The sequence below is a fragment of the Saccostrea cucullata genome, unplaced genomic scaffold (genome assembly GCF_032062105.1).
Source record: "Saccostrea cucullata isolate Sc308-1 unplaced genomic scaffold, CSIRO_AGI_Scuc_v1 ctg2349, whole genome shotgun sequence".
Lineage (NCBI taxonomy): Eukaryota > Metazoa > Mollusca > Bivalvia > Ostreida > Ostreidae > Saccostrea > Saccostrea cuccullata.
In genome coordinates this window covers 179,494-204,997 of record NW_026923851.1, presented here as the reverse complement: position 1 = coordinate 204,997, position 25,504 = coordinate 179,494, and the positions used below count along the sequence as shown (strand labels likewise).

General features: G+C 33.2%; 1 protein-coding gene and 1 pseudogene across 1 annotated transcript in view; one reads left to right on the top strand and one right to left on the bottom strand.

Annotated features, from left to right (window-relative positions):
- Nucleotides 1–5,631: 5,631 nt before the first annotated feature.
- On the bottom strand, nt 5,632–6,749 carry LOC134265102 (uncharacterized; annotated as a pseudogene).
- A 267-nt stretch (nt 6,750–7,016) lies between these two features.
- The window catches only part of LOC134265101 (uncharacterized), a 33,670-nt gene continuing 15,182 nt past the window's right edge, over nt 7,017–25,504 (top strand). The window contains exons 1-8 of the mRNA XM_062747339.1: nt 7,017–7,095; nt 9,177–9,512; nt 21,019–21,297; nt 23,001–23,270; nt 23,416–23,685; nt 23,880–24,140; nt 24,307–24,591; nt 24,915–25,205. Coding sequence (XP_062603323.1) covers nt 7,017–7,095; nt 9,177–9,512; nt 21,019–21,297; nt 23,001–23,270; nt 23,416–23,685; nt 23,880–24,140; nt 24,307–24,591; nt 24,915–25,205 — 2,071 coding nt within the window. The remainder of the gene's footprint in view (nt 7,096–9,176; nt 9,513–21,018; nt 21,298–23,000; nt 23,271–23,415; nt 23,686–23,879; nt 24,141–24,306; nt 24,592–24,914; nt 25,206–25,504) is intronic.

The following is a 25,504-nucleotide window of genomic DNA, read 5'->3' as shown; positions in this document are numbered from 1 at the left end:
AGGACAAAAATACTGAAGTACAATTACTAAAATAGCCACAAAAACCACTGAAATGTAATAGGATAATATTTATCTTATAGTAATTATAATAATTAATAAAGCTGTTCAGAAATTAAATCTAATGTTCATTTAGATAAACCTGACTACTAGTAACAGTTCCAATAAAGGAATTTTTAAACTGATATAAACTATGTTGTAGATTCTTTTCTTTTTAGTTTAGTATGATCTACTACAGTACCTACAGTATATGCAATTTTCAAGATTTTGATAATCGAATCCTTCATGATCAGGCCCTTAAGCGCCGTATATTTCCAAATTGTAATGTTTGTTACTCTAATCAACATCGGGTATCCAATTCACAGGTTTTGTGAAATCGTAAACGAAAACAAACATTACAGGGTTCGAGTTTGTTCTATCTTCGTTTACTTGAACCTACAGCTGCTCGGACGCTTTTTGCATAGATTCGCATACGGTGCGTCGATTTACCCAAAAGGACCCAAAAGAACCCAAAAGGAACCCAAAAGGACCCAAAAGGAAATTAAGAACGACCCAAAAGAACTTGAAATAAAGAGATTAAATGGATATATAATGAATACTTTCATATTTTATTAAAACAAAAACTAGTTTTTTGAGGGTAAAGTGCGTGTTTGGGTTGAGGTGGGAGCCCCCCCCCCCATCCCCCACCCCCACCCATCCCCGATACCATATGCCTTGAACATTTCATTAAATAAACTTATTTCTTTATTTATCAAATATCATATAATAAGATATAATAAAACAGAAGGAGAAATAGAATAATACAGTGCACTTTGTTAAATTCAGCTAAAAGAAATCAAAGCATATCTGACCAGATTTAATGATTGATGTGTTATAAAAGTCGTATGTATTTTCTTTAAGAAAAGTTGCAACAATATAAATGTATGTTTTTGCCAATTTTTAGGTAAATTTATAATATAATATTCGTAATTTAATTCAAATTATTAATTTTCAATGTATTGTAATATATTAATTCGAGTCCTTATGATTTCTTTTTGGGTTCTTTTGGGTTCCTTTTGGGTCCTTTTGGGTCCTTTTGGGTTACTTTTGGGTCCTTTTGGGTAAATCGACGCACCCATTCGCATACCTGCATCATTAAGGTGAACTTTATCACACAAAAGAGAAGCTGTATCCTTCCACAAACCTCGATGTTTCCATAAAGTAACATTATCACATTCTAACAATAACTGGGACAGATGTTTATTAACTTCAACGACCTTGTCATTGTACCGAGGGCCCGAACGTTCGGAATACCTCGGTAACAATTGACCAACCACAATATGATTAATTTCATAAGCGGTAATTAAAAATTCTGCGGTAACTGGAAAAACCCGAAACCCCCCGATTTTTGGAGAATACCCATACAGGAGGGGTGAAACCCCAATAAAGTGGTGGAAACCCCATAAAATTGAATGTAATGGGGTACTATAAGGCCTAATGTGTTGTTTAATTAAATGCTATTGACATCCGTAAATTTTTATAGCCAATTTTACCTCAGAATCGACGGGTTTCTTCTTGTCTTGATATACTGCACACCACGCCCGATCTAAATACGCGATCGCTGATTCAGAAGTCGTTTCGTGGAAATAATTACTGTAATCTTGATCAATATGAATATTATATTATGTATGAATATTATTTTTTTAAAAAATTATTTGTAAGGAAACCTTAAAAATAAAAGAAGTATGAAATATTTATCATGTTGAAAGATATAACAGTGCAATATTTAATTGAATTTTTTTTAAATGAATTTAACTAGTCCATTAATCAAGAAATAAAGTCATTTTTATAAATTCCAATCATTTATAATATGTAATTTAATTGAATTAATTAATGAATGAATCTGTTAATGTAATTATTATGATGAAAGAAATTACAGTGAAATTTTTAATTGAATGGTTTTTTTATGAATATAACTAGTCCATTAATCAAGGAATAAAGTATTTTTTCTCAATTCCAATCATTTATAACATGTAATTAAATTAAATTAACTAATGAATGAATTTGTTAATTTATCTAATTTTTAATTATTAAGGTGTTTGTTTTGAAATGTTTTCTTCTATGTTTAATAATTAATTTTGAAATTCAGTATTCATTCATTATTACTTTCCAGTTACTAATTTTTTGTTTTAATGTTTTTGGTTCTGTTTTTTTTTTTTAGAGAGTGTGTTGTTTTGTTTTTTTGTTTTTTTTATTTTGGTTTGTTTTTTGTTTTGTTTTGTTTTGTTGATCTAATGTCACGAGCCAACCGCTCTGGTTGATCTTCGTGCGTTAGATCATTTCCGCCAATTTGAATAAAAACTGAGTGCGGTTGAAAGGAGTGATCCATGAATTTTCGTGACTGGATGCATTTCGGCCCTGGCCTCAAAGTTCCGCCACTCAAACTGGCAAATTCAACCTGTATCTCAGTTCCATCAAATCCCATATTATACCAACCCAATGCTCTTTCTTTGAAAAGAAATGATTCTAACCTATGTACAAATGAGTGACCAATAACTAGAACCCGATGAACCATGATTTATAAATTACTGAAAATGTATAAAACAGACGGATAGAGAAATGATATGGGTGGCCTATACCTTCTGAGATGATTCTAAATAATCCGTAAGAATTGAAGATAAACTGGCATCGGGTAAATTGAATTCTTGTAAAATTTTAGGTGCGTCCAGCAGCTCTTAAAACAAAAAAGTGAATAATTGAGATACCTTTGACCAAGATAAGATTTCAGTATAGGTTACTTCAATCTGATTGGATAATTAGTTAATTGTATTAATCACGATGGCTATTGCATACACAGTGTCCCTGCCATGCCAGGTTGCAAATTCCATCTGTTGACGTGTAATTATTCACCAGATGCCAATAATAAATGATACCCCCCACCTACATGTCTGGTGGCTAATTTAAAGATCTTAATCATTTAGGTTATCAATGATGAGTATATAATTATAACAACAGTATCTCATTACAAAATTTGCTGCCAAAAATGTTTTTATTTACAATAAAATAGGTTTTAAGATCAATCATTGTTTGTACATGTAAGCTTCAGTTATTTCTTAAATGTAAAATATGAATATCTAAATTGTGTTGTGAATAAAAATGGACAGTGAAAAACCATAAGAAAAGACGGTGCTTCCTGTGTCTTCCCACTTAGCCAATATTTTGAAAAAATACAGGTAAAACACAGGTAAATCTGTGTTGGCTAAGTGGGAATGGGGTGTAGGTGGAGAACAAAAGAAATTAATTATAGGTAGGCTATAGTCTGTTTTAAAGTGAATAAAATATTTAATTTATTTATTTTAGTCTATTTTAATTTGATGCATTTATTTAAGAACAGTTACATCAGATAATCAAAATTAAAAAAAAACAACTTTATATTAATTATTTTATTTAAAGATTTGGTTTTTTGTAAATAACACAATCATGCACATTTCAAAGTTAAGATATCAAGAATTTTTAACAATAATCCATTTATATTTCGACCTTACATTTAGAAAACAAACAAAAAAATAAGTCAATTAAACCCTAGAAATGCAATGTTTTACATGTTCAAAATTGGTGAGAATTTAAATTTGAACATAAATCACATGAATTAAGAATTACGCCATGATGTATATTTTCACGTAATCCCTTTTCATATTTTAGCTCAGATAATATTCCATATAAACATGTAGATTTACCGTATGTATATTTTTTATAAAATAAAAAAATGCACAATTGATTCATTGAATATTTTTTGGACATTTTCCATAGTATAGTAGAATTATACAAATAAAACAAAATGACAGGAACATTTAATATTGGTTTTAAAATTTGACCGGTACTTAGAATATTATTCTTGTTATCGGCCGCAGCAGCGGCCAATCTATTTGTGGTTGTGTTAAAAAGTGCACAGTTTGGGGAAATGAGATGTTATTATTTTATTAGTTCAGTAAAAAAATTCTCAAATGATAACATGTATCAAATCATGAGAAAATATTTTAAAAACTTGCTTTAAATTAAGTTTTAATCATTGTTATTTTGTTTCAATTTCATTATCATTTGGCATCAGATATTGATAATTTATGGTTAAATAAAAAGAGTTTGTGTCATGGTGCGGTACTTTTTCTTTTGATGTTGGCCATACTTTAAATCAGATAGAAAACCTTTGGCTGAATTCCAACGTACTATAACTTCTAGGGGGCGGAGCTTCGCCGTACAATAACTTCCAATTTACCGTACAATAACTTCCGACAGAATTCGATGGTTTTAAATATATTTTTTTCAATTTCTGTAAGCTTATACAAAATATCTAGAGGAAACATGAGAAATCTCACAGAATCTACACACCCCCCCCCCCCCCCTACACTCTATAAATGCATACGTGACAGGGATGGGGTAATTGAACAAAAAAGTAATTGTACTTGACTGTTATTAGTTAATTACAGTTTTTGTAAAGTAATTATAAAGCAATTAATTACATGATTTATAAAGCCTGAAGAGAAAGTCAAAGTAATTGTAATTTGATTGATTTCTTTTTAATGTAATCGACTCCATCCCTGAATTACGTGAAAACCATTTTCGAGAGAAATGCATGTTCATGTAAACTCATTAGTAAAAAGCTTTAAACAAATAATAAAAACAATATACAGAATATCACTAAAAACACGTATATTCAAATGAAAACAAGATAATTTAAATCTGACAATATTGAAAACACGCGGAGTTTGATGATTTTCTTAAAAGTACCTGTTTCCTGGGTTCCTTGAGTTACATGCACACTGGTACATGTTCGTATAATATACAAGTATGCATTCGGACTTTTTCACAATGCATTCCATAATTTTGACACCTGTGGCTACTGGCTACAGTACTCCATTCGGATTTCCTCCGGACATGCAACTATATCCGTAGTAACAGTAATGAAGCGGATCATTTTGAGGACAGATCAAGGTTTCCAGTACCTCATGTTTTTTTTTTTAAATATTCTGACATACTACTTAAAGTAATCCATCAAATACAATTGCACACTCTTTAAACATCGCATGACTTTCCAATGCACCCATCTCCTTCGTACTTTCTGATTTGTTTGAACCGTCTAAGATGGACCTAGGCCTGTGACGTAAAGTCGCGAGCAGTTTGATGTCGAGGGAGTGGCTATGCAAATGACCATGACACAACACAATTACAGACACTTTCTTTCGTTTGTAAGGAATTTATTGTACAGAGAGGCGTGGCTGTCTCGTCGCTGCGCGACTCGACTGCCACGCCTCTCTGTACAATAAATTCCTTACAAACGAAAGAAAGAACTGTAAATATAACTTGTATCACGAACCTGTGTATTTTCCTTTCCTGGCAGCAGCTCATTAAATCTTGATACACCAAGGGGGTGGAGCTTCCAAACATACAATAACTTCCAATATCAGGAAGTTATTGTACAGAAAACTGTACATTAACTTCTTACCAAGTCTTAGGAAGCCCCACCTCCTTTTGAAAATGGGAAAACAATTTTAATAACATTTTTAATTACTTCTTGTAACATTAATCAGTAAACCGAACTTTTTAACCCAAAAACTTGACATTTACAGTCATGCTTTTTTTTTTAGCAAGTCTCAATTCTTAAAAATTGAAAGAAATATTACAATTATGAAAGTGTTGTCCATTTGTTATATCGGAACCAAAAACTCGGTGGGGGGGGGGGGGGGGGGGTTTCTTTAGATGGCCTTCATTTTCACTTTCTATATCGGACTCCTCGCGCTTTCTTTTCTCTCGCGACTGTGGCACTCCAGAATCGAGTACTTCTGTTTTCTTTAGATGGCCTTCATTTTCACTTTCTATATCGGACTCCTCGCGCTTTCTTTTCTCTCGCGACTGTGGCACTCCAGAATCGAGTACTTCTGTTTTCTTTAGATGGCCTTCATTTTCACTTTCTATATCGGACTCCTCGCGCTTTCTTTTCTCTCGCGACTGTGGCACTCCGGGATCGAGTACTTCAGACACCTTTCTGGAAATTTCGTCACAAGGTTTTTTATATTTACGGACTGCTTTCTCATATCAAGAACCTGTTCTCCTCATTATTTCTTGCTCGTCCACCCCTGCCATATATAATTGAGTGCCACACGTGCGTTTTCCAGAATGGTTACTGTATTGTCCAGACAGTCCAGTTTTTGCGCAGATCGTTTTCATCATGGTCTTGAGCTTGTTTACACCTACAACCTGGTTCCCGTATTTCGGCGGATGTCCCTGCAACAAACGTCGATAAAATGCATGGTCCCTCGTTACCAAGGCCAGCCAAATAAGTCTTGTAAAAGTCGACGATGCAACGTTCACCTAAATTGAATGATTAATATAAATAGTAATAAATAAGATGAGGTGCATATGGGATATGTTATTCATCAATATTTCCGAGTCGTTACGTAATTAGTCATGCAGTCATTAAATTCTGAAATCGTATCTTACCAGGTGGACTATAATGTCGAATCGATCTGCTTGTTTGTCAGCTGCATTTGGGCCAACCCACCCCTGTTAGTCTTGCTGGCACGTCCAATGAATTCCACGTATTTTCCAGAGCTGTCCTCCCCAAGAACAAACCGACTACACTCAAGTTCGTGATGCTCGTCATGCCCCCTTAAACCAAAGAGTTTACAGTTATAGAAAAACATGGTATGTTTAAGATTTTCGGAACTTCCATCCCCAAATACACCTTCCTCCCACATGCTTTCCTCATCCTGTGGCATAATGGGCTCAGCTTGCTTAATCGCCGTTCCAAACCCGCGCTTCAGAAGGTCTTTCATTTTGCTGTCAAGAATTTTCCGGAATTCACTAAATCTTGGGTCATTATTGTCCACAATGTTTTTGTCGAAAACGTTTTTATTTCTGAGGTGGCGCAATATCCCACACGATATAAGGTACAGAGATCGGGGAGGGTATTCAATGCCATCTTTTCTCCGAGTTTCCACAATAGGGCGCCCCAAGTAGAAATTCAACTGCTCTGCCGTCATTAAATGCAAGAGTGGTATTTTACCAACGGAATTACCTTTACGTTTTTCTCGCCATTCCTCGAAAACCTTGAGCGCCCAGGTGGTATTTTTCTTGGTGTTACAGCCTCGTTTATGAAAGTGGGGGGGGGGGGCAGCCAGGGAAAAATTTTTTTTTACTTACCTGAAAAAGTTGACAAGCCAAAAAAAAAAAAAAAAAAAAAAAAGGTAAAAGTTGCCCAAAGTCGAAAATCCTATTTCAAGGGGGGGGGGGGGGGGGTAGGTAAACTTTTTCTCAGTGTCAACTTCTTATGGTACCAATTCTTATACTCCATTTTTGGTACATTTCTAAAAGTGGGTGGGCCAACCAGGCTTTCAATTAACATTTCCTATAGTGTAAGTAAGGTTGGGAAAAAAAGTGGGGGGGGGGGCAGGCCCCCCCTGGCCCCCCCGGATACTACGCCCCTGTGTTAGCATTCTCGTTCGACGCAATCAATTTTGAAATTTCATCATCTGTCACCGGTTTTCCGAACCGTTCACCGTTATCATCACAAGGTTCCGATTTTACTGGTCGAGGCTTTGCATCGGAAATATCAGCTACTGGGTCCACAGTATCTAGGTTGAAAGACCCAAAATCGGTACCAATTTCACAGTCCATATTTTCGACACGATTTAAATTCAGCACTTCACATAGACCCTCGGATATGGCATTTTCTTATTCAATTTCATCACATACCTGCGAGAGTTCGATATCTTCGTCGGTAACTCCACACATTTTAAAAAAGTCTAAATCTCCTAAATCGCCCAGGTCAATAGTCGACAAATGCAAATCGTCTAGGCCTAATACGTCCATCGTCCTCAGCTTAATCTACGTAAATGACTAAATGCGCATAATATCACGAAGAATTAGCGGGAAATGACTATGGAATGTCCCGAGAGTCCATAGAACCAATAATATGCCGGTTGCTGCGCGGGAAATGATAACGAAATCTATCGAATACTGCCGATACTTTCGCGCCTCTATAACGAAAACCCCCGATATTTTCGCGGGTTATTTTCCGGAATAAATTCTCATGCTGTTTCATGGAAAATGTTCGCCCTAATATTTCGAGCTTTCTGATTGATTCATTGATACAAGTCAGTTAAATTACATTTTATCTCGTGAATCATGGATAATCAAGGGGGCGGAGACTCGTTTGCTTCGCAAACTCGTCACCGCCCCCTTGATTATCCATGATACACTCGATAAAATGTACTTTAACTATAACTTACAATAGGTACTCCATATCAATGTAGTGTGTAAGATACGAAAGGAAATCGTTATGATTTTCCGGATAATAATGACGTGCACGAGGTCAAAGTGCATGGTGAATAAAAAATTGAAAAGTTGCTATACTAGTAAAAACTTGTTTGAAAATCCTACAGCTGCGACACTCTCTACCATCGGCTCATACATGTCTGAGAGAGGAACGAACGACAACTCTGCGTAGGAGATTGCAGCTGCGAATGAAACAAAGATTATTTTTATACATTTTGCACCGCACCATGCAGCATATAGCCTAATCTGCAGAAAGTGAAACCATATAGGCATAATCACGTTACAAATAACCAGGGTATCTGCATGTGGTATATCTTGAAAGGCATACATCTTTATTTTGATGCCAATAATTTCTCATATCATAGGCGTGGGAACCGGGGGGGGGGGGGGTAGCTCTCCCCACTTTTTTTTTTGCAAATAGCCTATATACATTATATAGGCACTGAAAAAGGGCTTTACCATTTTTTGTTGGTTCAGCCCCCCCCCCCCTTTCAATTAGCCCACCCCACCCCAATTTCGATTAGCTTCCGACGCCCATGCATATTCATCATAGTCTTTTTTACATCGATAAATCTATTGGATGAGCAAATGCACTAAAATTTCTATAGTTTAAAATATATTTTATTCATTGAACTGGATTGAACAGCAGGCATGATGCTAAAATTTCTATCAAATTTTTAAAAGTATTTATCTTTTTACTTTGCTTTGAAGAGGGCCTGAAATAAAAATGATCACTTTTTCAGCTTTGAATATCCTGTTCTTTTCTTGCATGAATGCTTTGAATTGTTAAAGTACTTTTTTGACATGTTAAATATGTTAGCGGCCGATTTGATGCTTTGCATCAATTAACTTCTTTTTTCTTGTTTTAGGTCAGCAGTTTAACCTGACAGGATCTCCGAAGATTCCAGTTCTTGGAGAAGAGTTTAATTGGACATGTGAAGCTTTTGTACCTCCTGCGGAAAGATCTGCTGATGTGTTCTTTTACAGAAACAGCTACAGTTCTGTTTTAGCCGCAGTTATTGGTTCCAAGTGTTATACCTTTGGTAGAGATCCGAGATACATCATTGAATGTTTGTCCGAATCGACCTTTACTTTAACTATACCTGCGGAAAACATGACTGAATATGAGCAAAACAGTATTTGGAGTTGTAGAAGTTCTGGTAATCTGCTTTATCGAAGTCCAGAATTCGTGCTCAATATTGAAAGTAAGATATTCACGTTACACTATTGCAAACATTTACATGAACACATAGGTCTGTGGCAACGCACTTTGAAAAAATTACGCACTTTGAAAAAATTTTTCAAAGTGCGTAAAATTTTTCAAAGTGCGTTAAATTTTGGACACACTCAACGCACTTTGAAAAAAAAATTTTCAAAGTGCGTTAAGAATGCACATAATAATTTTTTACCATGGAGGCATTTAACGCACTTTGAAAAAAAGATATGAATGAAAATAAAAATTCTAGACTTAGATTTTAGTAATAGAGGAAATCAAATTGTAATAATTATATCTTTCGAAAAACTTTTTTAAATTTACATGAACTCATTTAACCTCATTGAGAACAAGGAGAAGACGAGTAGAAGGTCTCTCATCCCCTCTTTTTTTCTTAAACATTGTACATAGCCGTCGGTAGCAAATTGAAAGTTGACCCCACAGGTAAGCCCCAATTTTTAATGCATACATGTATATATTATGTATATCTTTGCAAAATATTTATGTGCCTACATGTAAGCCCCCTTTCCGGTACTGTTGCCTATGCTACACCCAAATATATGTGTTTAATAACTGGTATGACGTTGAAAACTTTCAATAAATTTAAGTTTACATAAAATGCATGCAAACTTGAAAAAAAATTAGTACAGTAAAGCATTTAAGCGAGAAAGAATTTTCTAAGTATGGAACAATCAAAATCGCTCACTTTCATATCCTGATGTGACCTCTTCACAGAAGAATTATCAAACAGGTTCAATTATTTATCATACCTAAGATTTGCAGGAATATTGACAAATCCATACACAGTTTTTCAAAGTGCGTTAACATGGTCCATATTAACGCACTTTGAAAAGAAATTTTATTTTTTTCAAAGTGCGTTGACTTGGTTCCAAAATTTAACGCACTTTGAAAATTTTTTTCAAAGTGCGTAATTTTTCAAAGTGCGTTGTAACATAGGTCAAATACAAGTGAAGAAGTGTAAAAGAAATAAATACAGATGATTATGAGATGATAACATCTGGCACTGGTTATGAGGGTTGTTCAATAAATAATGTGCTGAACTCTATGACATAAAACACATATATCATATGACACTTAGCTTGACTTTCTCTCATGAGTGAATCTTTTATGAATTGATATCAGTTTATAGGACCAATTTTCATCTCATATTTTCATTGTGAGAAGCTATTCGAGACATTGCATTAAGAATGAATGATAAAGAATCAGAAAACTAGAGAGGAAATAAACTCTTAATTTTAGCGACTGTAAAACTTGATAAGAATCTTAAAAAAAAAAATCACTGAAATTTGTGAAATTTATGCAACCATTGTCGAGAATTTTTCACTCATATGGAAACGCCACTACTTGCCGGTGGAGAGCTGTAAATTTTGTCAGATACTCGGCAATTAGGGCCAAAGCAGGGAGGGATCTCTTCCGTGCCAGCAAATACTGCGACACAAGACCTCGGTTTATAGGGTCTCATCCGAAGCACCGGTCTCCACGTCCCACGTTGGGATTCGAACCCGCGACGTAAGGATCAATTCCTTCGCTTATTTCGAATTAAACTTAAGTTACTGAGAATTAAAATTGACGGAGAGTTAAATGCGAATTAGTTTCATTTGAATTAATTTTCTGCACATTAAATTATTCACATTAGCTCCGTGTGAACGCTAAGAGAAGCTAATTTAAACTAGAGAAAAGCTCGTTGCAAAGCAACGAGTAGGTTTTCCGTCCTGTTTGACCGGAAGTAACTTTTATTTAAATAAAAGAGAGAGAGAGAGAAATGACGTCTCTAATGATTTAAATCTTCCAAAGCTATGTTGAAAAAAAAACCAAAAGTAAGCCATTTTTTGCTACTTCCTGTCTGACCGGAAGTGACGTCGACGGACGGAAAATTAAGTTTCATGCTTCCAGTGACAAATATTTCCCCAAATATTTCCCCAAAACATGTCAAAAACGGCAAAAATATGCAGTTTCGAACAACTTCCGGTTTGGCCGGAAGTGACGTCACAGGACATATTTTGATGACATAGTAGATTTTACCAGAGATTTTCAACAACTTTGCTTCATTAATGTATAACAAATTCTCAATACTTTTTGAGATATCTGGAAAAAACTTATGGCCCCTCTAGATCCCTAAATTTAGGGGTCAGCCCTTTTTCCGAGATATCATTTGAAACATCTTCTAATTCTGCACAAATTATTTAAACAAAATATTTTTAGTTTAGCAGATAAAAAGCAAAATATGAGTAATTTTTGGCTCTCTTAAGCGTTCTAATTTTTGACCCCTATATAGCGCCATTTTGAATAGAGAAATCGAAAAACAAAAACTGATGTGCACTACTTTAATCCTTCTATTATCTAAAATCACTAGAATTTCTGCTCCAGCTTTAGCCGTCTCTGAGCCTTTGTCTGGAAACGAAAACCTATAAATTTTCGTTTAAAGGGAAATAACTCAAAACCGGAAGTGACTTTTTGAAATTTTCGACAGCATTCTGATAGTTTAGTAACTTCTAGTACCTCTGAAAATTTGAGCGAAATTTATTGAGAAATGAGTGAGATATGAGGCTTTAAAGTTGGAGTCTAGGAAGTAAAAAAAAAAAAGAATAATTTTTACCAACAGAATCAGTAGTTTCCAACGGAAGACCTTAATTAAATTTTGGACATGCATAATTGGAAAAATAAGTGAAATGCCACATGTCGGTGGTATGTGTGCTATTTTTGAGTGAAAACTAGGAAAATTGTGTGTATTACAAAATATTTACATTCGTTATGTTTTTAAACTAAGCCAACTGTGAAATTGATTTAAATACCATTTTCATAACTTGCATATCCACTGCTCTCTTCCACCATGAACAAGTAGTCATCAACTGCTAGCGCGCTTCATGAAATATGCCTACGTGACAAATATGTGTGATTCACACACCAATAACTCACACAAAACATGAAAATATTCCTTAAATGTGTGTACAGACACAGTAACATATGGTCAAATGAATCTGCTTCTGCATAAGGTGACGTGATTAGCAATGACGTCGTAATAGCCAAACTGACGCCTGACTGTAGATGTAAAATTTTAATTCTGTCGTGTGAACGCAATTTAATTCGTATTATTTTCATTTGCATTAATTTACTGCGAATTAAACTCTCCGTGTGAACAGGGCATTAATTCGAATTGAACTGGGCAGTCACATTATACCTCAGATCACATGTTTTCCAGATTGACAGATGAGGTCTTGTGTTATTGTACTCCGCATTTGCAAAAGCGAGGGGACATTCAATCTCATTCGACGGTCGGTCTCTCAATCTGTCAGTCCGTCACAAAAACTTTAAGTTGGTCATAACTTTTAAATGAGAAGAGATATGTCTTTCATATTACACATGTATATTACCTGTGACAAGACTTGTCTAAATACATTATGATCTTTGACCCTGTGATATTTACTTTGAAGTTTGACTACTTAAAACAATAAATATTATGTACATCGAATTGGCCATAACTTTTGAACGAAAAGAAATGGAATTTCATATGAAACATGTGTATTACCTGTGGCACGACCTTTCTAAATAAAGTATTATTTTGACGTCGTGACGTTGAATTTGAAGTTTGACCTACTTTTTAAAAACTTTAACCCTTATCCCGTTTGAATCATAGGGTTTTCATATTAATATTTTTATTACCTGTGGTGAGTCTTTTCTAAATACATTATGTATTGATCCTGTTACCTTGTCCCTGATCTACTAAAACAAGAGACTATGTGTATTACTGTTGTTATGACCTTTCTAAATACACTTTGAGTTTTGATCTAGTGACCTTGAAGTTTGACCAGTTTCCAGAAAAAAGATAAGGCTTTCATGTTTGACATGTGCATATCCAGTGACAAGATATTTCTGAGTACGCTCTAATTTCTGAGCGCTTGTCCTGACCGTCACAATTGACCTAACTTTCAAGAAAAATTAAATATGGTGAAAACGTCTGATTGATATATGAAAAGGCGTTCATTTATAACACAATATGACATAAAAGGTGACATCTTACCCACAAAGCCACCGAAAGCAGGAGACCAAATTTTTTGATTTGGCTTGTTTAAATCTATGAAACAACATTTTTGAAATTTGAATTTACAATATTTCACGATGAAATGGAAATATAGGGAATTTTTGTCTACTTTGATGGGTGTGCCATGGAAATCGATAATATGAAACATTGGATAATCTACTGATAATGGTCTGTTCCAGTTTTGCACATAATCCAACACTCTTAAAAGTTTTTAAAATAAGATAATAGATTAAGAAGAACTATACATGATTAGTAATCCATTTAGTCAGAATAGCAGGTAAATGACTATCATGGTTAGTGATTGTAAACATAATTAGTAATAAAGATGAAGAAGGATATGGAGATAACGAACAGTATACAATCTCAAAGTCCATAAAACAATACAAAATAAGAGCAGAGCAAACACGGACCCCCAAAACATAAGAGATGGGATCAGGTGCCATGGAGGAGTGAGAATTCCCTGCCGACCGGTCACACCCGCCGTATGCTCGTTGTCATGATCAGGAAATAACGGAAAAAATCCGTCGTCAATTCAGTGTATAAATAATTGACTAACGATTGGTATGAAAAACGTCAGTCAGCATTTGACTCAGTGATAAACTATATTTGCTGACAAGGACATTGTATCGACCATAGAACTTACGAATTGATGACTTTAAACGAGACTGCTGATATTCTTGTTTCGTCAACTTGCTTGTCAATAATTTACCTCATTTTAGAAATTGTTCATACGTAGAGCATGCTCTTGCGTATCGAATCAACTGAGATATATATACTCCGTACGCAGGTGATGAAGGTTAAGGAATTCATTTACTTAATATAAAATGATTATCTAAGTATCCATAGAATTACTTAAACAATAGGAATCATATTACTTAGTGAATGAACATATCATTTTTGGTAAAATAATATTACTTAATTTAGAGATGATATGCTTTCTATTTACTAAATTTTATGAATTATTACTTAGTAATGCAATACTTGAAAGTTATTAAAATCTAGAATATTATTACTTAAAAGCCTACTAAGTAAATGAAATAGTTATGTAAAGAAACATCTTTGATTGATTGATTGATCATCATTGTATACTGTTTAACGTCTCTCTCGAGAATTTTTCACTCATATGGAGACGTCACCGTATGCCGGTGTAACGTTGAATTTTGACCCGGGTTGAAAATTGACCCGGGGGTCATTTTTCAACGTTGAATACTGAGACCAAAGGTGTTGAATTTAGACCCCAATCCGTTGAAAACTGAGCCGGGTCGTGGAATTTTGATCATGAAACCGGTTCAAAATTCAACAGCATAAAAACACATATTTATGATTGGGTTTTCACTACTGTGACTTAATTCTTAGGTATGAGGCCCCGTTTTGGTATTTACTGGAAAAAGTTATATCCCCTATTTGAATAAGTGATATTATCTGTTCCAATAGATGATATCACCTATTTGATTTGAATTTGTGATACCACCAATTCGAAAAGTGATATCACTTATTGGAATTGGTGATATCGCCTATTCGATTGGGTGATATCACCTTTTCCCTTCGAACAGCTGTAGTTTTTTTTTTGCTTACATATTAATTTATTTCACTTATATATCATGCAAACAACAAGAAAATCGTAGAAAACGCATGAAAACTGGGTAGTCCTAATTTTCTTGGTTCCAGTGGTAATCTATATATTATAGGGATCATTCATTAATGACTGTTGTAAGAAACTCAAAAAGGTAATATCACCTTTTCGAATAGGTTATACCACTTATTCAAATAGGTGATAGCACCTATTTAGCACGAAAAGGTGATATCACCTTTTATTCTAAGCTCTCTGACTTGATCACATGATTAAGTATATAACAGCATAAAGACTTGAGTTACTATTTATAGAATCTGAAATGCATATTGACTTCATGTTTTTTTTCTTGTGATCATATGCTATATTGCAGGAGTCATTTTAGAAAATGTCATTAAAGTGAGTGACATCGCCCCCCCCCCCCCCTACCGCCTGGTTTTCTCATAGAACAAGTGTTAAAATGGAGATAATCTTTTGTAAAAACAGAAATAGTATTGATTTCTCAATTAAAGATAATATAGAATATGACTTGATGTTTCTGAAAAAAAAATTACCACAACTTGTAATAATATTTTTTAATGTTCCGTAATTGATGAGACGTAACAATGCCTTGAAGTCTTCAGTTAGGATCTACATGTACTTTATATTAAAACATATTGGATATCTTTGTCAAAAATTGATACGAGACATAATCAAATAATTAAATTAGCATTCTTAATAACTAAATCCACTATAATTACTCCACCAATGTATAAAATGAAACACGTTTATTTAATATTAAACAGCAACAGCTTAATTTATGCTGATCCCTAATAGACATCGAATAGGAAACGCGTGTTTTCGAGAAAAAAAATATGTAAATTTTATGATATATGAATCATATTGTCACATTTCCTGTAATTGGAATAGCAATTTATCGAATACAAATTACAAATAATGGAATAGAAATAACAAGTAATCAAATAGGAATCGCATTCTATAGAATAAGAATGTTTTAGAATAAGAATAATCTCATTCTCAAGGTTATGGTCCGAAAGCGATCAAGCCGAGACAGTCTACTGACAAATAAGTTAATTGTTACAGGGATTTCAACAAGTTATTTAAAGTCAGCATTAATTACATGCTATGGTCACTATATTGCTCTTTTCACAAATATAACCTATCATTGGAATCATTTTGGTCGATGTGTTTCATTCTAATTTTTAGGCTATGAATTTTGTTATTTTTATACTGAATTTGACTAGATGGGATGTTCCACCCATCTGATAAATATATATAGGGCTACTTTCTAGATTGCAGATTTTTAAGATTTTATGCCCTATTTGTTGTTTTGTAGTTATTTATGGATGCCATGGATTTTGGAAAGTATTGTCAAAAATAAAGGTGTCATGCTTGAAGATAACTAAAACCGTGCACTGTTCAAAATGTACATGTATACACGGGGTGATACTGTATGTTTATTTCTATTATTCTTGAAAAGGGAAAAAAATTGAAACCGAAATATAAATAAAGTGATACTGATAAATCCCGTAAAACAACTTCCCAGCTAAAAAAAAATGTTCAAACTTTGAGGTGGGGTCAAAATTCAACAGGGTCAATTTTCAACTTGTTGACGTCATCAGGTGTAAGAAAAAAAAAATCAAGCTGTTGAAAAATGGCCCCGGGTATAAATTCAACGACTTTTGGTCTCAATATTCAACGTTGAAAAATGACCCCGGTTCAATATTCAACGTCGAAAAATGACCCCCGGGTCAATTTTCAACTCGGGTCAATATTCAACGTTACACCGGTGAAGGGCTTCAAATTTTGACCTTTACTCGGCACTCAGGGCCATTGAGCAGTGAGGGATCTTTATCGTGCCAACGCCTGCCGCTGACACGGCGTCTCGGTTTTTAAGGTCTCATCCGAAGAACCCGCAACTTTCACTTCAAAGTGGCGAGCGCATGGCGAAGGAACAGTTGCTACCAATTTTAACGACTAGGTCAGTTGCGGCCGAGATAAGAACTCACGACCTCCCGATCACGGAGAAGAAACAGCTTTGTAATTTTATTTAAAAAAATTATTAATCAATATCTTATATAGATATCCAAATGGCTGAAAGTACAGCTACATTATGCATACGTACATGTATAGTTATACAATTTACAACACCATGCATATATAAACAATGTGTAATGTTATATAAAATTTATTACATTATAAGGAGCAAAACATTTAATTGAAGGATTTAAAAATTTACACATTACATTGTATCTTCATGACCAATGCATTGAATCCTATCTTTTGACAAACAAAGAGAACAGCATATGGAAAAAGTTTAAATTATTCAGCCACAAATTCATCATGAAAAAAATAAGATGGTATTTTTACATAATAAATATAAAAGAAATTTATTCAAGTGGTGGCAAAAAAACCAACAATATTAAGTATTTGAACAGAGTTATATGAAGTTTTACTAACAGCATGCACAATGAGAAGACTATTTTATCGATCTTAATTACATTATAAACACCAGCTACTGTTTAAAATAAATATAAAGAACAGCTTATAGCTTTGGTCTTTTTTCTACCTGCATTTCTTCATTTCTCAATATACATTTAATATCCAAGGGCTGGGCTTCTTACCCATCAGTCCAATTAAAGTTTTCTTGACTTCTTCATTACTGGTAAGATGGCATGTTTATTGTTTGTTGGCTGCACAGGGTCAATAGGTAATACCTATCAGATTAAAAACATACTTTTAGTTTCACGGTGCAATGGTTATAAAATTTGATATAAGTACTAACCTTTTATAAACTTTCACATATAAAGTTTAGATTCCTCAATTTGATATCAATTTGTTAATAATTAATCAACAGGTGATAAATAATGGCATTTGTGATTATTTTATTGCAGTGATTTTAATTATAGTACAATTTTCTTAGATGAAGCTTTTCCTAAAATAAGAAAAAAAAAAAAAATACCTCATAGATAAAATTTCGTTGACTAGCTTTAAAACCCTGTTAACATGGTTAAGGTCATAATGACCACTTTTTCTCTCTCATCAGAAAATTTACTTCTACAAAAAAATAAGTGGCGGCCGCCAGATGAAATATTTTTCATACGTGGCACCAACGGGCTTCCGTACTTCAACATGTTAAAGGAGAAAGACTAAAATCGTTTACGTTTCAATTTGGTTGCAGTGTTTGTTTGTTTTTTCTAACTCATTAAGTGAAATAAAACAAGATAAAATTAATGAACCTGTACCTAGAAATTTATACCTCAAAATAAATTATGTTCTACAAGTTATTATTAATTTTAAAAAACCCTGATGTAAATAATAGAAATGCCAGAATGAGCCAGCTCTCAATATGCACAGTCTATAGAACTTCCAGGTATGCAAGATCAACAGAATATTTAAGCGCAATTTGACGTCATTTTAATTGTGACGTTATTGTTTCCAATTGTCAAGTGGAATTGGCCTCGTTAAGAGCTGCATCACGTCTCGTTGACAGGCGCGGATCATCAGATAAAACTCGACGCTTTGCGTCTCCTTAGATCTGATGATCTGCGGTTGTCAACTCAACGTGATACGACCCATCGGTTCAAGTTACTGTTATAATAATATAAAATAGACTACCATATTTAAGTAATTTGTACTGCAACTGCTCTGAATTATCCTTAATTCAGTTAATAATTTATTGTTTTAAGTAAACCAATTAAATACAATGAAAAAAAATTGTGGTAAAATGTAAGTAAAGACTAAGTAATACTCTATTGCTTATATACACAAATATAAGTAAATATAAATTACTAAGCTAAACTTTTTTAGAGTCTAAGTTAAACAATTCTTAAAAATGCAAAAAATGAAGGAAAACATTTGAATTAAGTAATTGACATATATTTCAGTAATTAAGTAAGTAAGTAAATGCTTAGTAGTTATATATTACTTATCTTTGTTATTTCAAGTAAAAATGACTACTAAGTAAAACCTTTTAAAGAGTGAACAATTGTCGATGCATTGGCATCACAGGCACTTGTTTCATAAATAAATTTTTAACCCATAGTACTAATAATATAGAAATAAGTTTTCAACATTTTAATTTTCTTCCTGGGAGTCTAATGGAGGAGGATGATAAAAAATTACGGTTATTTTGCTAAAAGGCCCTCATTACTCAACTCTTTTTTACGTCTTACGCAGTGGTCTTATCATCTGTTCGGATATGGTTGTTGCATGATACATGAAGAATGGTATGATTTTCTGTTATAAGCTAGACTTTAGTTCATAAATCCAGGTACATCATGATTAAATATACATGTAATTCACCTAACACCGAAAATTAGTACTCACTGTGAACCCTTGAACTTATCATATGAATGTTAGGTGTGTAGAAACAATTTTAAGTAAGGAACCAGCCTCCACAAATTTTGACAAGCCAAAAAACAAAAGGACGTATTTATCAATAATATAATTATGAAATATAAAAAAAAAACACCACATGCGTGTATCTGAAAGAGTGTAGTGAAAGTATTATCACTGTTGTAATTCGAAAAGGGTGCTTGTTATTTTGGGACTTTTTCCAAAGAGGGCAAATCAAATTATATATGAAAAGAAATCAGATGAAATTGGAGTGTGTACGGATAGGTTTCAAAAGTCGACCCTTTATTATATTACACAAAATAGTGATGTTTCCCATAAACTTGAATTGTCTATTGCATATAGCATCTAAAAACAAGATGTGTGAAACACTATGTGCCCGGTGTCAACAAAGTTCTAAGAGGCTATTTATAGCATATAGGTTAGAGTCAAGGTCACAAGGTCATTGGTTCTAGTGTCATTTGAATGAACCTAATTAGTGGAGTAGGCATATTAAATATGAAGACTCTATCTCCTATGGTTCAAAAGAAATGGTTAAAGTTTGAAAAAGCTATTTTTAGCATAAAGGTCTCAATCAAGGTCGAAAGGTCAATGAACTTTGTGTCATTTGCAAGAACTTAATTAGTGGAGTATGCATACCAGATATAAAGTCTGTATTTCTCTCGGTTTAAAAGTTATGGCGAAGGTTAAAGTTGACAACAGACAGACAGACAAACAGACAGACAAGACAAAATCAATTTACGCCCCGAATAAATCGATTCGGGCGCATAAAAATTTCCAAATTGTCTCACTCGAAAAATTATCAATTTTTTCTATTGACATGAAAACCATTTCTAAATATATTGAGTATTCAGCCAATATATATCTTTTATGCATTTAGATCTATTGAGTCTGAGATTATTATTTGTCAGATACCTTAAGATACCAAAACGAAAGTTACAGAAGACTTGTATAGTTCAAACAAAAAAAAAACGAAATTATAAATTAAAGAAAAACGAAATTATAAAGTAAGAAAACAAAGTTTTTGTGCTTCCATAGAAAAAGACCAAGCAAAGTTAAAGAGAAAATCATAGATAAGTATTAGTACTGCACTGTAGTTCTTAAAAACAAAGTTTGACAATAAATATACATATTCTGTCAATTCGCGATTCAAAGTATTTGTACTTGGAATGTTCACGGCTTTATTATTTAGCAAATATTCAGGATAAGCATAAAAAAAGCCGGAAACCTTCTAGGTTAAATTTTGGATTATCAAAATACAAATGACTGAGACCAGTAATTATAATAGTTGCATCTGCTTTTTTAAACAATTGTTCATTTTGAAAATTAAACATATATTTTGTGAAGCATATTATCGATGTTCAGAAATGTATACTATGTGTCGATTCCTTGATACACATCACTGATATGAATTAAATTTATTTTGACTTTATCAACCACCATACAATTTAACTACATAAATATTCTAATTTTGTATGAAATTTATACTTATGATGATGCACTCTTTTGCAGGCCTAGGACCACCGTATGTGCCTCCAAATTTAGATGGATACCACTTTGTAGTTGAGAATACAAATCTTTCTGTAAACTGTGGCGCAGCTGATAAGAATGCTACTTCTGTTGTGTTTTGGGAAAAGTTAAGCGATGACTCCTTTAAACAGAATGGAACAACAATGGAACTTCTTCACGCATTGAGAAATAGTTCGGGTATCTACAAATGCAACGCAGAAAACTTCTACAGCAATGGCGACAAAAAGACGTCTAGGCAGTATATTCATGTTAAAGTTTTATGTAAGTTAACACTTTAATATTTGACTATTCAAATAGTTATACACTTATATAACTTATGAACAAACCACGTGAGTGGCTTTCGGTTCTTCAAAGATTACTTCAAATCAATCATAATATTTACATAACTTAAAAATAAAGAATGTTCTGTGATAAATCAAAGTCCATTCTTTATCATAAACAGCTGCTATTTCAATAAAAGCGGAACTCATAAATTGACTTACCTTGTCATTGTTCATTAACCAAAATCTCTCGTTAAAACATTTTGATTGCACACACAAGTACTCTGAGGTTTACAATAAACATAATAGAGATGCTTGAGTTTCTGATTGAAAATATCTTCGTAGTTTTTAGAGAACAGGTCCTCCAACAATCTACTGGAATTTCCATGGGTCTCAAATGCGTCCCAATATTAACATGCATATCTTTATATCCACATGAAGCAGATTTTATCCAAAATCTTATGCGTAAAAAAACGAAACACTTGATGTGGGCATCAACTCGATATTTTGGATTATCAACTCGATATTTTGGATTATCAACTCGATATTTTGGATTTATCTACGACGTAGTATCATTTACCAATTGTCATTTCCATTCCTATACCGATACGGTATTTACTAATGAGCTTGAAATATTCACTGAACAGTCAAATTAATTGAAAAATTACTAGTTACATTAAAACAATGCTTTTTAAGTTTTCTGAAGAATCTTTGGTAATCTTAAAGCAAGCAAAAAAATTTTAGTACATATTCGTATACCCTCTGACAAAACTTTGTCTTCTATTTATGTAAAGAATTAGGAATACTAATGTTTGCGTTGTTTAAACCAATCAAATTTTAGTATTTAACAAAAAGTATAATAAACTTATATATCAAAGTAGTCTTTGCTTACCTGACTTTTATATGATTTATATGAGTTGGTTTGACCATGATCTAGGATTTTCTGATCCTTATTCATTAAAAGGCACGAACAGGGTAGCAGCCTCCAAAACTGCATGTTCTGGAACTAATTATTTTTACTAAGCCGCTATACCACCTTTGAATAATTTTGTTATTTACTCGCCATCTCGAAGCAGAAAAGATTTTACAAATCTTCTTTGTTTGTAACAATAAATTCTATTTTTTCATTTTATTTTTTAAAACCTATTTTAATAGGCCAAATTCTGACTAACGTACTTCATAGTAATTCCTATGCCATAATTTACACACTGAAAGTGTGCACGGAGTTTTTCTGTTTTTTTTTTAGGAAAATGACAAGGAACTCAGAGGATTTGAGGACTTTGAATCTGAATACTGTTCGTTTTCTACTATGTCATTAAAAATATTTATTCTATGTCTACATTTAACTGGCTTTCACTTACATAGAAAAGTGCCATAACAAAATTAAAAAATAAACAAAATCCATGACATCACTTTTTACAATAATAAGAGGGAAAAAGAAATATGATCAATTTGCCTTTTTTTTTTTACTACACTTGCTTTAATTTATGTAACACCAGAATATGTATATCATGAAAACCTAAACTATATCATTTCACATTAAACTTAAATAACTTAATGGTTTCAAATTGAAGGAAGTGTACATATGAAATTTAAAAACAGTAATTAGTGGCATATTTAATCCTCTTTTATAATGCAGCTATGTAAGTGTAAGCTTATATTAAGAATATGAAATACATGTGTAAATTAAATATCTTCTTTCAGATGAACCGTCTGTGTCCTCTCTGAATAATCAAACTATACTAGAGGGAGAAAACCTCTCACTCACTTGTAATGTGACGGCTGGATACCCAAGATCCTCTGTAATCTTCTGGACAAAGACAGACGACCCTAGCTTTAGATTTAATGGGAAAAGATTCACTATATCTAGAATACAAAGGAGCAGTTCTGGTACCTATGGGTGTACGGCAGAAAACTACTACAATAGTCTTGGGAAAGGGTCGAGTAGTCAAATAATGACCGTTAATGTTCTCTGTAAGTTTTAATATTCGATTCGATCTCACATGTTCCAGTTGTAAAATAATGCATGGCTACTCTTTAAAACTATATAAGACATAAACTTACATACTTAAATTTTTAAGATTTTAAGATGTTTCAATGATTAACTTATGGGTCGCAGATCCACCGTTAGTGCACGCACCTGACGAACAGAGGGTAATAGAGGGCGCTAATCTCGCAGTCAACTGCAATGTGATGGCTGGGAATCCAAGTTTTTTTATTGTCTACTGGACCAAGCTTGATGATCCCCTGTATAGAAAAGACGGAGCTATACTACAGCTTCTTAACATTCAGAGAAACAGTTCTGGTACATATATATGTATTGCAGAAAACTACATCAATGAAAGTTACATGGGTGTGGCCAATCAGTCAATGCATGTGGATGTTCTTTGTAAGTTTTAGTAACATTTCACAACAATCAATGTTGACGTTTTTAATCAACTACCAATTCTGCTATACTCTTCTCTTGGAGATTAAAAAAAACAACATTTTTCTGATTTCTTTTTTCAGAATTGATTGGCGTCAATTTCATACTTTGATATACTTTTGAATATAAACTTCAGTATCTTATTTATTTTTTTTTAGATCCACCTAGTATAGAGGAAACATCACGTTTTATTGTGAATGAAAGTCAAAAAATAGCATTATCCTTCGCGATCAGCAGTAATCCACTGTCCAATGTCTCCTGGTATAGTGGAGCAGAGTTACTGAAAGTGGAGACATCAGTGGAAACTGCTACGTTAACGATAGAGAAGGCCTTGTGTACAGATACAAAGAACTTTACCCTTATAGCCAGTAACGGAATGCACATTAATGCCACATTTACGGTGGAATTAATTGTCAACTGTAAATTTCAGATTAGTTTTTTAAACAAAATTTTGAAGAAAATAGACTTAAAATAAAATGTATGTTACATACATGTGCAACATCTTTTTCTGATATTAAAATAGTTATAATGCTTAATTGTAGATACTTGTTTAACCCTAGTATCATTAATTATGAATTTTTGTAGGTAAACCACATGAACATCGCAATATTACCTTGGGAATTGCAGATGAAATAGGAATTGAATTTTCAACAACTATAATTGCATACCCGGAGCCTCAGTATGTACTGAAGTATATAAATGGAACTACAAACACTAATATGGCTCGTTTTATATTCAGGAATGCCATAAATAATTTCACAATTTCTTATACCAAGAAGACAGTGCTACAAAGTGATTTTGGAATCTATGTTTTAGAAATTATGAATTCATTTGGGATTTCTAGAATTTTTATCGAAGTAATACCTCGATGTAAGTATTAAAAAACAATTAATACGAAAATTTCTCAAAATATGAGAGTTATCTGGTGAAGTTTTGGACAAGCTTGAAAAATTGGCCAGAGTGAAAAATGATAATCAACATTTTCTAAAAATTTCAGGTATCTCTGTGGCATATGCTATGTCAAAGTTTTTTTTTGTATGTAGGTCATATTAAATTATAAAGCTTAAGATACAATTTCTAAATTAAATGTTGATATTTAGACTGTTTTTAAATGTTTTTTTTTAATTTCATGACAAGTTTGAAAAGCTGTAAATATCAATCTATGTTAAAGATATTTTAAATGAATGTTATAGGGAAACCAAGTAAACCACGAGACATTGAAGCATCATGTTTGGTAACACAGGCAAAGATACGATGGACATCATCTTTTAATGGGGGTTCCAAACAAACATTTACCGTCACTTCATTGAATGACGGCTTTGAATCAGGCTGGTCAAGTCCTATTCCAGATAGGGGATCTAATATTATTCACGAAACTTACATAGGATATCTTCAACCATCCAAATTTTATGAGTTTTATGTTTCTGCTAAAAATATGCATGGTATCACAAAATCAAACAGAACCAGCTGTACAACAATGGCAGGTATATTTTCAGACGATTTTTGAATAACTAATATTGTTGCTTTAGTAAAAACAACTTGAAAGACTTGAATTTTGCAATGAATGTAAACTTTGTGAAAAAATTTTCTGTTGAAATACTGTGTATCACTAAATTTTTGCGACACTCGATTTTGCAAGATAGCCAATACACAATTATCACGAATTCTTACGGAAAAAAACGCAAAAATAACATTCTTTTGAATAAAAAATGTTTCAAGTATATCAAAATTATGTTTCGTATCTTTTAATTAAACAACAATAACTTAAGAGTACTTGTTGGTT